At 51.3% G+C, this 18,249-nt stretch overlaps 1 protein-coding gene and 1 long non-coding RNA gene across 6 annotated transcripts in view; one reads left to right on the top strand and one right to left on the bottom strand.

Moving 5' to 3' along the window:
• Positions 1–13,511, top strand: part of LOC134345878 (tetratricopeptide repeat protein 31-like) — a 75,170-nt gene extending 61,659 nt beyond the window's left edge. For 2 of the 5 annotated variants that reach the window (XM_063047201.1, XM_063047200.1), the window contains exons 15-18: positions 5,313–5,387; positions 7,203–7,305; positions 9,572–9,677; positions 9,753–13,511. In XM_063047201.1, the coding sequence (XP_062903271.1) occupies positions 5,313–5,387; positions 7,203–7,305; positions 9,572–9,667 (274 nt within the window). In that variant the 3' untranslated portion in view covers positions 9,668–9,677; positions 9,753–13,511. The remainder of the gene's footprint in view (positions 1–5,312; positions 5,388–7,202; positions 7,306–9,571; positions 9,678–9,752) is intronic. The other 3 variants (XM_063047199.1, XM_063047198.1, XM_063047197.1) reach the window with 3 other exon arrangements.
• Positions 1–18,249, bottom strand: part of LOC134345880 (uncharacterized) — a 69,420-nt gene that overhangs the window by 50,319 nt on the left and 852 nt on the right. The window lies entirely within an intron of this gene.

Below are 18,249 nucleotides of genomic sequence, written 5' to 3'. Positions count from 1 at the left end.
CATCCCCCACCCCCCATCCATCTGAGTGTGTGTGACATTCCCCACCCCCCGTCCATCTGACTGTGTGACATTCCCCACCCCCCATCCATCCGACTGTGTGACATTCCCCACCCTGTCCATCCGACTGTGTGACATTCCCCACCCCCCATCCATCCGACTGTGTGACATCCCCCACCCCCCATCCATCCGAGTGTGTGTGACATTCCCCACCCCCCATCCATCCGAGTGTGTGTGACATTCCCCACCCCCCCGTCCATCCGAGTGTGTGACATTCCCCACCCCCATCCATCCGAGTGTGTGTGATATTCCCCACCCTGTCCATCCGACTGTGTGACATCCCCCACCCCCCATCCGAGTGTGTGTGACATCTCCCACCCCCCATCCATCCGAGTGTGTGTGACATTCCCCACCCCCCGTCCAACCGAGTGTGTGTGACATTCCCCACCCCCGTCCATCCGAGTGTGTGTGACATTCCCCACCCCCCGTCCATCTGACTGTGTGACATTCCCCACCCTGTCCATCCTAGTGTGTGTGACATTCCCCACCCTGTCCATCCGACTGTGTGTGACATTCCCAACCCTGTCCATCCGACTGTGTGACATTCCCCACCCTGTCCATCCGACTGTGTGACATCCCCACCCCCCCATCCATCCGAGTGTGTGTGACATTCCCCACCCCGTCCATCCGACTGTGTGTGACATTCCCCACCCCCCGTCCATCCGACTGTGTGACATTCCCCACCCTGTCCATCTGACTGTGTGACATTCCCCACCCCCCATCCATCCGACTGTGTGACATTCCCCACCCTGTCCATCCGAGTGTGTGTGACATTCCCCACCCCGTCCATCCGACTGTGTGTGACATTCCCCACCCCCCGTCCATCCGACTGTGTGACATTCCCCACCCAGTCCATCTGACTGTGTGACATTCCCCACCCCCCATCCATCCGACTGTGTGACATTCCCCACCCTGTCCATCCGAGTGTGTGTGACATTCCCCACCTTGTCAATCCGACTATGTGTGACATTCCCCACCCCCCAACCATCCGAGTGTGTGACATCCCCCACCCTGTCCATCCGACTGTGTGACATCCCCCACCCCCGTCCATCCGAGTGTGTGTGACATTCCCCACCCCCCGTCCATCCGAGTGTGTGTGACATTCCCCACCCCCATCCATCCGACTGTGTGACATTCCCCACCCCCCATCCATCCGAGGGTGTGTGACATTCCCCACCCCCATCCATCCGACTGTGTGTGACATTCCCCACCCCCCATCCATCCGACTGTGTGTGACATCCCCCGCCCCCGTCCATCCGAGTGTGTGTGACATTCCCATCACCCCCCATCCATCCGAGTGTGTGTGACATTCCCCACCCCCCGTCCAACCGAGTGTGTGTGACATTCCCCACCCCTGTCCATCCGAGTGTGTGTGACATTCCCCACCCCCCGTCCATCCGACTGTGTGACATTCCCCACCCTGTCCATCCGACTGTGTGTGACATTCCCTACCCTGTCCATCCGACTGTGTGACATTCCCCACCCTGTCCATCCGACTGTGTGACATCCCCACCCCCCCATCCATCCGAGTGTGTGTGACATTCCCCACCCCGTCCATCCGACTGTGTGTGACATTCCCCACCCCCCGTCCATCCGACTGTGTGACATTCCCCACCCTGTCCATCTGACTGTGTGACATTCCCCACCCCCCATCCATCCGACTGTGTGACATTCCCCACCCTGTCCATCCGAGTGTGTGTGACATTCCCCACCCCGTCCATCCGACTGTGACATTCCCCACCCCCCGTCCATCCGACTGTGTGACATTCCCCACCCAGTCCATCTGACTGTGTGACATTCCCCACCCCCCATCCATCCGACTGTGTGACATTCCCCACCCTGTCCATCCGAGTGTGTGTGACATTCCCCACCTTGTCAATCCGACTATGTGTGACATTCCCCACCCCCCAACCATCCGAGTGTGTGACATCCCCCACCCTGTCCATCCGACTGTGTGACATCCCCTACCCCCGTCCATCCGAGTGTGTGTGACATTCCCCACCCCCCGTCCATCCGAGTGTGTGTGACATTCCCCACCCCCATCCATCCGACTGTGTGACATTCCCCACCCCCCATCCATCCGAGGGTGTGTGACATTCCCCACCCCCATCCATCCGACTGTGTGTGACATACCCCACCCCCCATCCATCCGACTGTGTGTGACATCCCCCGCCCCCCGTCCATCCGAGTGTGTGTGACATTCCCCACCCCCCATCCATCCGAGTGTGTGACATCCCCCACCCCCCATCCATCCGACTGTGTGTGACATCCCCCACCCCCGTCCATCCGAGTGTGTGTGACATTCCCTACCCCCCGTCCATCCGAGTGTGTGACATCCCCCACCCCCCATCCATCCGAGTGTGTGTGACATTCCCCAGCCCCCGTCCATCCGAGTGTGTGTGACATTCCCTACCCCCCATCCATCCGAGTGTGTGACATCCCCCACCCCCCATCCATCCGACTGTGTGACATCCCCCATCCATCCGAGTGTGTGTGACATTCCCCACCCCCTGTCCATCCTAGTGTGTGTGACATTCCCCACCCTGTCCATCCGACTGTGTGTGACATTCCCTACCCTGTCCATCCGACTGTGTGACATTCCCCACCCTGTCCATCCGACTGTGTGACATCCCCACCCCCCCATCCATCCGAGTGTGTGTGACATTCCCCACCCCGTCCATCCGACTGTGTGTGACATTCCCCACCCCCGTCCATCCGACTGTGACATCCCCCACCCTGTCCATCCGACTGTGTGTGACATCCCCCACCCCCATCCATCCGACTGTGTGACATACCCCACCCCCATCCATCCGACTGTGTGACTTCCCCCACCCCCCGTCCATCCGACTGTGTGACATCCCCCACCCCCATCCATCCGACTGTGTGACATCCCCCACCCCCCATCCATCCGACTGTGTGTGACATTCCCCACCCCCCGTCCATCCGACTGTGTGACATCCCCCACCCCCGTCCATCCGACTGTGTGACATTCCCCACCCCCGTCCATCCGACTGTGTGACATACCCCACCCCCATCCATCCGACTGTGTGTGACATCCCCCACCCCCATCCATCCGACTGTGTGACATCCCCCACCCCCCATCCATCCAACTGTGTGTGACATTCCCCCCCCCCCGTCCATCCGACTGTGTGACATCCCCCACCCCCATCCATCCGACTGTGTGTGACATTCCCCACCCCCGTCCATCCGACTGTGTGTGACATTCCCCACCCCCATCCATCCGACTGTGTGACATCCCCCACCCCCCATCCATCCGAGTGTGTGTGACATCCCCACCCCCCATCCATCCGACTGTGTGACATCCCGCACCCCCATCCATCCAACTGTGTGATATTCCCCACCCCCATCCATCCGACTGTGTGACATCCCCCACCCCCCATCCATCCGAGTGTGTGTGACATTCCCCACCCCATCCATCCGAGTGTGTGACATTCCCCACCCCCATTCATCCGACTGTGTGACATCCCCCACCCCCCATCCATCCGAGTGTGTGTGACATTCCCCACCCCCCATCCATCCGACTGTGTGACATTCCCCACCCCTGTCCTTCTGACTGTGACATTCCCCAATCCCCCCATCCGTCCAACTGTGTGACATTCCCTACCCCGTCTGTCCGACTGTGTGTGACATTCCCCACCCCCATCCATCCGACTGTGTGACATTCCCCACCCCTGTCCTTCTGACTGTGACATTCCCCAACCCCCCCATCCGTCTCACTGTGTGACATCCCCCACCCCCATCCATCCGAGTGTGTGTGACATTCCCCACCCCCATCCATCCGAGTGTGTGACATTCCCTACTCCGTCCATCCGAGTGTGTGTGACATTCCCCACCCCCATGCATCCAACTGTGTGACATTCCCCACCCCCATCCATCCGAGTGTGTGTGACATTACTGCTCAATTATTCCTGCATCTTCTTGCCCAGATCAGCCCATCACTGCAGTTTTCCAGTGGTGTCCTTGCTTTTTATCTCTGTAATCAATGGACCTTCAGGTCATGAGTTGTTCCGCTTGTTTCTTTAACCATAAGACGTAGGAGCGGAATTAGGCCATTCAGCCCATCAAGTCTGCCCTCATGGCTGATTTATTATCCCTCTCAACTCCATTCTCCTGGCTTCTCCCTGTTACCTTTGATTCCCTTACTAATCAAGAACCTACCAACTGCCACTTTAAATATACCCAATGACTTCACCCCCACAGCTGTCTGTGTCAGGGAATTCCACAGATTCATTGCCCTCTGCTTTACGAAATTCCTCCTTATCTCGGTTCTAAAGTGATGTCCTTCTGGTCTGAGGCTGCGTCCACGGGTCCTAGACTCTCTCGCTGCAGGAAACATCCTCTCTGCATCCCTTCTTTCTTTGATAGACTTCAATGAGAACCCCCCCCCCCCCGCCTTATTATTATTATTATAGAGAGTAAATCCCCTTTGTGGCCAGGAGGAACAATTGCCAGATCAGATTTAGCACCAGGACTCCAAGGAAAGAGAGGTTTCATAATTTGCTGAATTGGTTTATTATTGTCATGGTTACTGAGTTACAGTGAAAATCTTGTCTTGCATGCTGTTCACACAGATCAATTCATCACATTGAGGCAGTTGAAGGGAAAACAATAACAATGCAGAATAAAGTGTTACAGTTACAGAGGGAGTGCAGTGCAGGCGGATAACAAGGTAGATTGTGGGGTGAATAATCCAGTTTTTCAGCCTTAGGACTGTAGTCTTATCACAGTGGGGTAGAAGCTGTACTTGAGCCCGACGGTACGTGCTTTTCAGACTTTTGTATCTTCCCCCTAATGGGAGAGGGAGAAGAGAGGATGTTCGGTGTGGGTGGGGTCTTTGATTTTACTGGCTGCTTTACTGAGGCAGCTGGAAGTCGGACAAGACTCCGTGGAGGGAACACAGGTTTCCGTGATGTGCTTAGCTGTGTCCACAGCTCTCTGCGGTTTCCTGCCGTCACGGGCAGAGCAGTTGTGCCATACCGAGCCGAGATGCGTCTGGTCAAAGGGGACATAACGGAATTTCCCTGGCCTGCTCAGGAAGTAGAGGTGCTGCTGAGCTTCCTGCGTGCTGGGACCAGGGTGGGAATCCAGAGCTCGGGACATTGGGAGCCAGGGGCTGCATGTGAGGCAGAGAACCCGGGAGGACTGTCGGGCTGTGCTTGGTGTGTACTGACCCTGTGTGGAGTCGTCTCTACGTCACCTCTGCCTCTAACAGCAGAAAACTTGTCTTTTGCCAGCAAACTCTTTCCGGTCTGGATTGGAAATGTGACCACTCGCATCACCGAAGAATCGTTGCGCGTAATATTTGAAACGTGAGTCAGACATCAGAGCAGGTGCAGTTTGGGGCACTGTGGGTGGTGGGAGCCTGTGTCTGTCAGTACGGGGTACAGGTGAGTCTGTGGGTGGTGGGAGCCTGTCTCTCTCAGTATGGGGTATGGGTGGGTCTGTGGGTGGTGGGAGCCTGTGTCTCTCAGTACGGGGTACAGGTGGGTCTGTGGGTGGTGGGAGCCTGTGTCTGTCAGTATGGGGTACAGGTGGGTCTGTGGGTGGTGGGAGCCTGTCTCTGTCAGTACGGGGTACAGGTGGGTCTGTGGGTGGTGGGAGCCTGTCTCTCTCAGTACGGGGTACAGGTGGGTCTGTGGGTGGTGGGAGCCTGTCTCTCTCAGTACGGGGTACGGGTGGGTCTGTGGGTGGTGGGAGCCTGTCTCTCTCAGTATGGGGTACGGGTGGGTCTGTGGGTGGTGGGAGCCTGTGTCTGTCAGTACGGGGTACAGGTGGGTCTGTGGGTGGTGGGAGCCTGTGTCTGTCAGTACGGGGTACAGGTGGGTCTGTGGGTGGTGGGAGCCTGTCTCTGTCAGTACGGGGTACAGGTGGGTCTGTGGGTGGTGGGAGCCTGTCTCTGTCAGTACGGGGTACAGGTGGGTCTGTGGGTGGTGGGAGCCTGTCTCTCTCAGTTCGGAGTACAGGTGGGTCTGTGGGTGGTGGGAGCCTGTCTCTCTCAGTACGGGGTACAGGTGGGTCTGTGGGTGGTGGGAGCCTGTCTCTCTCAGTACGGGGTACAGGTGGGTCTGTGGGTGGTGGGAGCCTGTCTCTCTCAGTATGGGGTATGGGTGGGTCTGTGGGTGGTGGGAGCCTGTGTCTCTCAGTACGGGGTACAGGTGGGTCTGTGGGTGGTGGGAGCCTGTGTCTGTCAGTACGGGGTACAGGTGGGTCTGTGGGTGGTGGGAGCCTGTCTCTCTCAGTACGGGGTACAGGTGGGCCTGTGGGTGGTGGGAGCCTGTGTCTGTCAGTACGGGGTACAGGTGGGTCTGTGGGTGGTGGGAGCCTGTCTCTGTCAGTACGGGGTACAGGCTGGTTAATGTTCTCAGGTTTTGGTATCTTCTGCCTGATGGTAGAGAGATCAAGGATTATCCTCTGTGGCCGGCGTCTTTGATTATGCTGGCTGCTCTGCTAAAGCAGTGATACAGTGTAAAGGCATAAAATTACTGTAAATTACAAAAAAAGGAATGGTGAGATCGTGTTCCTGGACTGTTCAGAAATGTGATGGTGGTGGTGGAGAAGACACTGCTCCTGAAGCATGTCCTGGGTGGTGAGGGTCTTTCATGACGGGTGTCACCTTCTTGATTCCGTGCTTTTTGAAGATGTCCTCAGTGCTGTAGAAGCTAGTGCCCACGCTGTAGCTGGCTGAGGTTACAACTTTCTATGGTGTTTTCCAGTGCTGTGCAGTGGCCCCTCCATACCACACAGTGATGCAACCAGTCAGAATGCTCTTCACGGTGCATCTGTGGAGATTTATGAGAAGTCCCCTCAAACTGGAAATTTAGCCACAGTTGTGCCTTCTTTGTGACTGCATAGACGTGTTGGGCCCAGAATAGATCCTCAGAGATGCTGACACCCAGGAACTTGAAACTGCTCACCCTCTCCACCTCTGATCCTTGATGATGGCTGGTGTGTGTTCCCTCAACTTCCCCTTCCAGAAATCCACAATCAGTTAGTTCCTTGGTCTTACTAACACTGAGTGCAAGGTTATTGTTGCAACGCCGTCAAATCAGCCAGTCTAACTCACTCCAGCCTGGGTTGTTCACCCTACCCAGCCTATGAACTGATGGCTTGTGTCCCTTCCACAGAGTTGGAACCATCCACAGCATCAGAATGCTTCAAGATCGCTTTTGTGCCTTCATTAACTTCACTACCAAGCAAGGAGCCGAACGTGCCATTGCAGAGTTACAGGTACGTTAGGGTGCTGGGATGTCTGTGGGACTGGGGATCCCGGCCAGGACTGTGAGACCAGAGGTCTGCAGTGTGATTGGAACTTGCTGCCACCAGTGGGAGCCGTTGGACAGCCAGACAGAGACCCTTGTTAACCAGGCTCAGGTTTATCATCACTGACACGACGTGAGGTTTGTTGGTTTACAGCAGCAGTACAGAGCAGTGGCTACACACCTGGTAAACCGTCTCAGCAGACGGGCCAAACCAGGTGAGGGTAGCCGACAGGTGAGGTAGGGGATCTGCCTGTCCCAGCATGTGAAGTCTGGCCCTGGCAGATTGAGCAGGGGAGACCAATTAATGGTCCAACGGTCAGGAAGGCAGGCCCAGCAGGCGTTGTGGAGCACTAAGAGCACGACAAGACACTTCCACGTCCTGGTCATCCACTGCAGCAGGAGAGGTCTCCAGCCGTAACGGTTGTCTGTGCCACTGGATCAAGGTCTCTTCTGCCGAGAGAGTGGGATTGCCCCTGTGTAACGGCTGTTCCACTTAAAACTCCATCACACACAGGTTTCTAAAGTGTCTTCTTCGAATCCGAAGGACTACCACTTTAGAGCAATACATAAAATCACCATAAATTACTAAATAAATAGTGCAAGCAAAGTGAACCAGCGAGGTAGTGTCCATGGACCACTCAGAAATCTGACGGCGGTGGGGAAGAAGCTGTTTCTAAAACATTGAGTGTGTGTCTTCTGGCCCCTATAGCTCCACCCAATGGTTGAAATGAGAAGAAGGTCTGTCTTGGGTGGTGAAGGGTGTGTCCTTGAATGGGAGGCAGCACCCTCTTGAAGATGCCCTCAGTGGTGGGGAGGGTTGTGCCCTTAATCAGACTTGCTGAGTTGACGATCCTCTGCATCCTCTCAATCCTGTGCAGTGGAGCCTCCAAACCAGACAGTGATGCAACCAGTCAGAATGTTCTCTGCTGCAGAAAGACATACCAGATCTCCTCAAACTCTTCACCAACTGTAGCTGCTGTTCTACCTTCTTCGCTATTGCATCAATATGTTCAGCCTAGGACATATCCTCTGGCCGTGGATGGGCAGAGAGACCTGTCTGTGGCAGTAATGAGGGCACCGTCGCTGGTTCCAGAACTATGGATGCTGGGGCTTCCACAGAACAGTCGGTCTCACCGCTCTATCTATGATGGCCATAGGAGGAGCGCTGTCAGTCCGTCCAGTTTCTCTGCTGTCACCAAAGTAATTTTAACTCAAGAGGCAGGGAAGTGGGAGAGAAGAGGGAGGTGTGGGTAGGAGAGAAAAAGGGGGAGGACATAAAATGGGGGAGTAGAGTTAGGCCATTTGGCCCATTGAGTCTGCTCTGCCATTCCATCATGACTGATCTATTTCCCTCTTAACCCCATTCTCCTGCCTTCTCCCCATAACCTTTGACGCCCTGACCAATCAAGAACCTATCAACCTCCGCCTTAAATGACTTGGCCTGCACAGCACTCTGTAGCAATGAATTCCACAGATTTACCACCCTCCAGTTAAAGAAATTCTTCCTCATCTCTGTTCCAAATGGACGTCCCTCAATTCAGAGGCTGTGCCCTTGGTCCTTTCAATATTCTATACATTTCAATGAGATTCTCTTCTACACCCCCCCCCCCCCACCGACCTAACATTCTTCTGAACTCCACTGAGTAAAGGTCCAGAGCCATCAAATGCTCCTCATGTTAACCCTTTCATTTCTGGAATCCTTGTTGAGAACCTCCGCTGGACCCCCTCCAATACCAGCACGTCCTTTTTCAGATATGGGGCACAAACCTGCTCACAATACAAGCGTAGAATGGGAAGGGGGTTGTGGAGAACCACAGTAACTTGCATTCGTACAGCACCCGCACCATCTGTAGCAGTGAGGTGGTTTTGGATAGACAAAAGGGAGGAATTTTTGGGGTCATAAAGCAGCCATTGGGGGTGTTCAGGAGGTCATGGGTGGGGTCAGGTCCTGGCAGAACTGAGGGCACAATTGCTGGTGGAGATCAGGGTGAAGCTGGGAAGAACGGAGGGGAGGGGGAGAGGGGGATGGGAAGGGAGGAAGGGGAATAGGTTGACGGGAGGGTGGGAGTGGGGTCCATTGAGGTGATGGGAGCAGGGTTGTAGTGAGTTATGTGGGGGAGTGGTGATTTGTTTGCCCACTCTGATTCTCTTCCCCCACCCCTCTGCCCCCTTCCTCCCCATCTCCTACTCCCTCTCTCCCCTTTTCTTTCCCTGCTCTCCCCCCTCCCCTGCAGGGAATTGAACTGGAGGGAACGAAGTTGGTGATCCGGCATCCTGACAATATCTACAAGCACCTCGGAGCGGGCAGGGCAGGAGCCGCAGCCCGCTAGTCTCGGCCGTGTAAGTAGTTGTTATTTGCCTGTCCTCCACCCACCCCCCTGCCCCGTGACTAATTGTTTCTCACTGCCCTTCCAGCAGGCACCCACCCACCCTCCCGCACGCTCCCAGGGGTAGGGTCGGTCGTTGGAGGGGAAGGGGCGAGCAGGCGGACCCAGAAGGACACACCTCTGTGTGTGAGAGAGACAGAGACAGACCTTTCGTGATTTGGACAGGGTCTCCCTCCTTCAACACCAGGGACAGAGAGAGCCTTTGGTCTGCAATCAAGTATCCAAGAGACTGGAAGACAACGTGGAGTTTGGAATGATGGGCTTGGACAGTCTGAGGGTGGGGCTGAGCATGTGGGGTGGGGTGGGGGGGGTGGGAAATCAACAGTTTCCTCACACACACACACACACAACAAATGTGCACACATACTTATTTTCTCTGTCTCTCTCTCTCTACATAAATGTTCTGAATATTGAAGGGCCTAGATAGAGGGCATGTTTCCTATAGTGGGGGAATCTAGGACGAGAGGGCACAACCTCTGAATAGAGTGGTGTCCATTTAGATCAGAGGTGAGGAAAATTTCTTTACCAGGATCACCAAGAGGGTGGTGAATCTGTGCAATTCATTGCCACAGACGGCTGTGGTGGCCAAGTCATTGGGTATATTTAAAGCGGAGGTTGATTAGTTCTTGATTAGTAAGGATGTCAAAGATTACGGGGAGAAGGCAGGAGAATGGGGTCTGAGAGGGATAATAAATCAGCCATGATGGAATGGCAGAGCAGACTCGATGGGTCAAATGGCTTAATTCTGCTCTCACGTCTGTGGTCTCACACGCACACTTCACATTCCTTCGGACAGCAGACCAGATGTCCTAGACCACAGTCTAGAAAGCTCCTTCACTTATTTCCCTGGATGAAGGCCATTTGGCTCGTTCAGTCTGTGCCAGTGTGATCATTGACAGCATCTGCTTCTGGGGAGCCCTTTTCACAGGTGGGGTCTGGGGCGGGGTTTTGAATCGCCTTCCAAAAATGCCCCTACCTCAGCCCACCCCTGGCTGGTCTGACAGCATAAAAGGATCCTGCTGGGAAGCCCCTTTAGATCACCTACAGTGTGATTTTCCCCCTCAGTCAAATCAGAAGCCCACCAGAGGGACATGGCACAGTTGTAATGACACCCTTGCCTCGAGTGGATCACTGAATCTTTTCAAATGCTGCTTCTCGTGACACACATCAGAGACCTGGGCCAACCCTACTAACCCCCCCCCCCCAAACACCTGAACTGTCAAACAGCCGGAGAGCATCTCCTCCTGGTCTCCCCACGACCATCCCTGCTGCTTTCCTGACTCCCGGTGTCTGGGATGGCGTGGGTGGAGAGTGGTGGGGCCCCACTCCCTGCCACTCCTGGTGCCATATCAGTCACAGTGCTGGGTAATCGTTAAAACTCGGTGCTCAACAAGTAATGAGCTGATTTTACAGTTTATAGAATGCACAATGTCTTTATATATAAAAAGAATCAAGTTTTTACAACCAGATCAAAGAAGATTTGAACAAAATGAGGCGCGGCAGAGATTCCAAATATATATTCCCGCGAATCTGCAGACTGTGTGTTTGTTTTGCTCAGTGTTTGACGATGAGTCTTTCAGACTCCACACACCACAGTGTGGCACAAGGAATCTCTCCACACACTCCAGTGTGACACAGGGAATCTCTCCACACACCACAGTGTGACACAAGGAATCTCTCCACACACCCCAGTGTGGCACAAGGAATCTCCACATTCCGGAGTGTGACACAAGGAATCTCTCCACACACCCCAGTGTATCACAGGGAATCTCTCCACACACCCCAGTGTATCATGAGGAATCTTTCCACACCCCAGCGTGACACACAGAATCTCTCCACACACCCCAATGTGACACAGAATCTCTCCAGACACCCGAGTGTGACACAAGGAATCTCTCCACACAACACAGTGTGACACAAGGAATCTCTCCACACACCACAGTGTATCACAAGGAATCTCTACACCCCAGTGTGACACAAGGAATCTCTGCACACACCACAGTGTTTCACAAGGAATCTCCACACACCACAGTGTGACACAAGGAATCTCCACACACCACCATGTGACAGAAGGGCAAACAACAGGAATTCTGCAGATGCTGGAAATTCAAGCAACACACATCAAAGTTGCTGGTGAACGCAGCAGTCCCGACAAAGGGTCTCAGCCTGAAACGTCGACTGTACCTCTTCCTAGAGATGCTGCCTGGCCTGCTGCGTTCACCAGCAGCTTTGATGTGTGTATGTGACAGAAGGGATCTGTCAACATACCATACCAGAAACCCAAACCACACAGGTCAGTGTCAAATTACAAAGGCTGAGCTGGTGAGGGATGGATTTTAGACCATTGTTTATGGCTGTTAAAGTGGTGTACTTTTTGAGAATTTAATCAGTCTCAGGTAGCCACAGTGAATGGCAGGTGTGTAATACAACAGAGAGACCTTGGGGTAGAGGCACAGAAAACATGGTACATTGAACATAGTGCAGCACAGTACAGTACAGTACTGGCCTTTCAGCTTCTGATCCTGTTCCGAACACAGACTATGCTTCTTTCATCCTCATGCCTAATCAAGCATCTCTTTAATGATCCTAATATATCTGCCTCGACCACCACCTTTTGACTGTGCATTCCACTGTGTTTTTAAAAAAACATACACACATTGACTTCCCCTCTGTACTTTCCTCCAATCACCATAAAACTCTGGCCCCTTAGTCTTTGAGATTTCCGTTCTGGCAAAAAATCTCAAAAAGAGAAGAGCCCTAGGTCACTCAACCTAGTTTCAAAGACATGCTCGTTAATCTAGGCAATGTCCTGGTGAATCTCCTCTGCAACCTCTTTAAAGCTTCCACATCCTTCCTATAACGAGGCAGTATATTGTAATTGATAGTGAACATGGTTCTGAAACCATCTCGTTAGATTCTGGACTAGTTCCTGAGGATTGGAGGGTGGCTAATGTAACCCCACTTTTTAAAAAAGGAGGGAGAGAGAAACCGGGGAATTATAGACCAGTTAGCCTAACGTCGGTGGTGGGGAAACTGCTGGAGTCAGTTATCAGGGATGTGATAACAGCACATTTGGAAAGCAGTGAAATCATCGGACAAAGTCAGCATAGATTTGTGAAAGGAAAATCATGTCTGACGAATCTCATAGAATTTTTTGAGGATGTAACTAGTAGAGTGGATAGGGGAGAACCAGTGGATGTGGTATATTTGGATTTTCAGAAGGCTGTTGACAAGGTCCCACACAGGAGGTTAGTGTGCAAACTTAAAGCACACGGTATTGGGGGTAAGGTATTGGTGTGGGTGGAGAATTGGTTAGCAGACAGGAAGCAAAGAGTGGGAATAAACGAGACCTTTTCAGAATGGCAGGCGGTGACTAGTGGGGTACCGCAAGGCTCAGTGCTGGGACCCCAGTTGTTTACAATATATATTAATGACTTGGATGAGGGAATTAAATGCAGCATCTCCAAGTTTGCGGATGACACAAAGCTGGGTGGCAGTGTTAGCAGTGAAGAGGATGCAGGGTGACTTGGATAGGTTGGGTGAGTGGGCAAATTCATGGCAGATGCAATTTAATGTGGATAAATGTGAAGTCATCCACTTTGGTGGCAAAAATAGGAAAACAGATTATTATCTGAATGGTGGCCGATTAGGAAAAGGGGAGGTGCAACGAGACCTGGGTGTCATTATACACCAGTCATTGAAAGTGGGCATGCAGGTACAGCAGGCGGTGAAAAAGGCGAATGGTATGCTGGCATTTATAGCGAGAGGATTCGAGTACAGGAGCAGGGAGGTACTACTGCAGTTGTACGAGGCCTTGGTGAGACCACACCTGGAGTATTGTGTGCAGTTTTGGTCCCCTAATCTGAGGAAAGACATCTTTGCCATAGAGGGAGTACAAAGAAGGTTCACCAGATTGATTCCTGGGATGGCAGGACTTTCATATGAAGAAAGACTGGATGAACTGGGCTTGTACTCGTTGGAATTTAGAAGATTGTGGGGGGATCTGATTGAAACGTATAAGATCCTAAAAGGATTGGACAGGCTAGATGCAGGAAGATTGTTCCCGATTGTGGGGAAGTCCAGAACGAGGGGTCACAGTTTGAGGATAGAGGGGAAGCCTTTTAGGACCGAGATTAGGAAAAACTTCTTCACACAGAGAGTGGTGAATCTGTGGAATTCTCTGCCACAGGAAACTGTTGAGGCCAGTTCATTGGCTATATTTAAGAGGGAGTTGGATATGGCCCTTGTGGCTACGGGGATCAGGGGGTATGGAGGGAAGGCTGGGGCGGGGTTCTGAGTTGGATGATCAGCCATGATCATAATAAATGGCGGTGCAGGCTCGAAGGGCCGAATGGCCTACTCCTGCACCTATTTTCTATGTTTCTATGAAAGTGGAGACACAGGTCTACAGGGTGGTGAAGGTGTCTGACATTTTTATCTGTAATGGTATCAAGTTGAAGAGTTGGGATGTATAAGATGTTTCTTGGGTGCACTTGGGGTACCGTGTTCAGTTCTGATCACCACATTACTGGAACAACATGATTAAGCTGGGAGAGGTTCACAATTATGTTGCCTGGATCGGAGGGCTTGAGTTATATGGCTGGATAGGGGATGAGTGGTGTGGGTAGAGTATTGAAGGAGGGGTGTAGGTGGGTTGGGGTAATTGGGGGGGGGAGATGGTGGTAGTCGCAGTGGGATGTGCAGAGGAGCAGTGTGTTGTTGCTCAGCTCTGGCCACACTGATTCACTCTCTCCCTCCTTCCCTGGATAGGCTGGGGCAGTCTTCCTTCAAGTTTGCGCCACTGCGAGGTGACAGGAGAGAAAATTTACAAGTATGTTGTCAGGACTTGAGGATCTCAGTTCTAGGGAGGGTTTGAATAGACTAGGACTTTATTCCCTGGAGCGTAGGACAATGAGGGGAGATTTGATAGATGTGTACAAAATTATACACATAATTTTGGTGATAAGCCAGCTAAAGGTTAAGGAACCCTTAGGAAACAGTGATCACGATATGATCGAGTTTACTTTGAAACTTGAGAAGGACAAACTAAATTCCAATGTGTCAGTATTTCAGTGGAATAAAGGAAATTGCAATGGCATGAGAGGGGAACTGGCCAAAGTTGACTGGAAAGGGACATTTGCAGGAAGGACAGCAAAGCAGCAATGGCTGGAGTTTCTGCGAAAAATTAGGGAAGTGCAAGACAGATATATTCCAAATAAGAAGAAATTTTGAATGGAAGCAGGACACTACCATGGCTGTCAAGTCAGAGCCAAAGTAAAAGCAAAAGAGAGGGCATACAAGGAAGCCAAAGCTAGTGGGAAGATAGAGGATTTGGAAGCTTTTAAAAATTTGCAGAAGGAAACTAAGAAGGTCATTAGGAAGGAAAAGTTGAATTATTAAAGGGAGCTGGTGACTAATATCAAAGAAGATACTAAAAGCTGTTTTAAGTATATAAAGGGTAAAAGAGAGTTGAGGGTAGATATAGGACCAATAGAAATGACGCTGGAAATATTGTACTGAGAGACACAGAGATGGCAGAGGAACTGAATGTGTATTTTGCATCAGTCTTCACAGTGGAAGACATCTGCAGTATACTGGACATTCAAGAGTGTCATGGAAGTGAAGTTTGTGCAGTGAAAATTACGACTGAGAAGGTGCTCAGGAAGCTTAATGGTCTGAGGGTGGATAAATCTCCTGGACCTGATGGAATGCACCCTTGGGTTTTGAAGGAATTAGCTGGGGAGATTGCAGAGGCATTAACAATGATCTTTCAGGAATCGATAGATTCTGGCATTGTACCCAATGACTGGAAAATTGCAAATGTTACTCCGCTATTTAAGAAGGGTGGGAGGCAGCAGAAAGGAAACTATAGACCTGTTAGCCTGACATCAGTGGTTGGTAAATTGTCGGAATCAGTTGTTAGGGATGAGATTACAGAATACCTGGAGGCACATGACAAGATAGGCCAAAGCCACCATGGTTTCCTGAAAGGAAAATTCTGCCTGACTAACCTACTGCGATATTTTGAGGAAATTACATGCAGTAGATATGGTGTACTTGGATTTTCAGAAGGCCTTTGAGAAGGTGTCGCACATGAGGTTGCTTAGCAAGATAAGAGCCCATGAAATTACACCAAGGGAGTTACTCGAATGGGTGGAGCATTGGCTGATCGGCAGGAAACAGAGAGTAGGAATAAAGGGATCCTATTCTGTCTGGCTGCCAGCTACCAGTGGAGTTCCACAGGGATCAGTGTTGGGACTGCTGCTTTATACAAAGTATATCAATGATTTGGACTATGGGATTACTGGATTTGTAACTAAATTTGCCCATGATACAAAGATAGGTGGAGGAGTGGGTAGTGTTGAGGAAACGGAGAGCCTGCAGAGAGACTTAGATAGTTTAGGGGAATGGGCAAAAACGGGTGGCAAATGAAATACAATGTTGGAAAGTGTATGGTCATGCACTGGTGGAAGAAATAAATGGGCAGACTCTTATTTAGATGGGGCGAGAATTCAAAATGCAGAGATGCAAAGGGATTTGGGAGTCCTTGTGTAGGATACCCTAAAGGTTAATCTCCAGGTTGAGTCAGTGGTGAAGAAGGTGAATGCAATGCTGGCATTCATTTCTAGAAGTATAGAATATAAGAGCAGGAATGTGATGTTGAGGCTCTATAAGGCACTCATGAGACCACACTTGGAGCATTGTGTGCAGTTTTGGGCTCCTTATTTTAGAAAGGATATACTGACGTTGGAGAGGGTTCAGAGAAGATTCACAAGAATGATTCCAGGAATGAAAGGGTTACCATATGAGGAACGTCTGGCAGGTCTTGGGCTGTATTCCCAGGAGTTCAGGAGAATGAGGGGGGATATCTTAGAAACATTCTGAATGTTAAAAGGCCTGAACAGATTAGATATGGCAAAGCTATTTCCCATGGTAGGGGAGTCTAGGACAAGAGGGCACAACTTCAGGATTGAAGGACGTCCATTTAGAACAGAGATGCAGAGAAATGACTTTAGTCAGAGGGTGCTAAATCTGTGGAATTCGTTGCCACAAGTGGCTGTGGAGACCAAATCATTGGGCGCACTTAAGACAGAGGTAGATAAGTTCCTGATTAACCAGGGCATCAAAGGGTATGGGCAGAAGACAGGGGAGTGGAGTTGACTGGAAGAATTGGATCAGCCCATGATTGAATGTTGGAGCAGACTCGATGGGTCGAGTGGTCTACTTCTGTTCCTATATCTTATAAGGGGTATAGGTTAGGTGAGTCTAGAACTAGAAGTATTATGTTAAGGGTGAAAGGTGAATCAGAGGGGAAAATTTCTTCTCTCAGAAGGTGGTGCGTTTAGATCGAGTTGCCAATAGAAGTGGAGGACTGGGTTCGATTGAAACATTTAAGAGAAGTTTGGATAGGTACATGGATGGGAGGGGTATTGGGGGCTATGGTCCGGGTGCAGGTCAACGGGACTAGGCAGAATAATAGGTTGGCATAGACTCAATGGGCCAAAAGGCCTGTTTCCGTGCTGTAGTGTTCTATTATTGTGTAATAGAGATATATAAAATAATCAGAGACTGACAGGGAAGTAACCTAAGACTGGAATGTTGGACCCCCTTATCTGAGAAAAGATGTTCTGGCGTGCTAGGGGTGCCTATAACTAGAGGGCGTAGTCTGAAGGTGAGAGTGGGGAGTCTGAGTAAATCTTCACTCGGGGTAGTTGGTATCTGGAATGAGCTGTCAGGTGCTAGTGAAGGCAGGGATTGTAACAACGCTGAAGAGGTACTGGAATGAGTGGAGCAAGAGCAAGCCCTTTGACTCAACAAGCTAGTCCTATTTGCCCCCATTTGGGTCATATCCCTCTAAACCAGGGGGTTCCCAACATTTTTCATGCCGTGGACCCCCACCATTAACTGTTTTATTCAACCACTTCCTCTGGCAGCTCGTTCCACATAGATACTACTTGTTTTTTTTTAAAAAGTGTCCCTCAAATTCCACTTAAACCACTCTCACCTTAAACGTGTACCCTCTATTTCTTGATACCCCAAAAAAGACTGAGTGGATTCACCGGTGATTTATGATTGTATTCGCCTCTGTAAGGGTGTGGAGCTTGGAGCCAAACGCAAGAGATTGGAACGAGCGGGGTGGGCGCTGTGGTTAACATGGATTAGATGGGCCGAATGCCCGCGTTGTATTGCTCTATGACGCTGTAATGCAGACAAGTGGGGTCGGCACAGACCCGGTGTTTCTCTGCTACTTCTGGGAAAACTCGGCTAGTCCCACGGTCTGAGACTTCAGACGAGAACAGCAAAGGAACAGGCCTTTCGGCCCACTATGCTGTGCCGAACCATTGAAATGAGTAATCCAGCTAAACTAATCTCTTCTATCCTTCCATTTTCCTCTCAATTATGTGTCTATCTAAACGTCTCTTTAAATTCCCCTAATATTTCCGCCTCCACCATCACCCCAGGCAGCGCTCCCCGGACACCCACCACTCTCTGTAAAACAAAACTTGACCTCCACATCTCCCGTG

Source organism: Mobula hypostoma, chromosome 4 (genome assembly GCF_963921235.1).
Source record: "Mobula hypostoma chromosome 4, sMobHyp1.1, whole genome shotgun sequence".
In the NCBI taxonomy this organism is placed as follows: domain Eukaryota; kingdom Metazoa; phylum Chordata; class Chondrichthyes; order Myliobatiformes; family Myliobatidae; genus Mobula; species Mobula hypostoma.
Note: the sequence above shows the minus strand (reverse complement) of the source record. Positions and strands in the feature narration are given on the sequence as shown.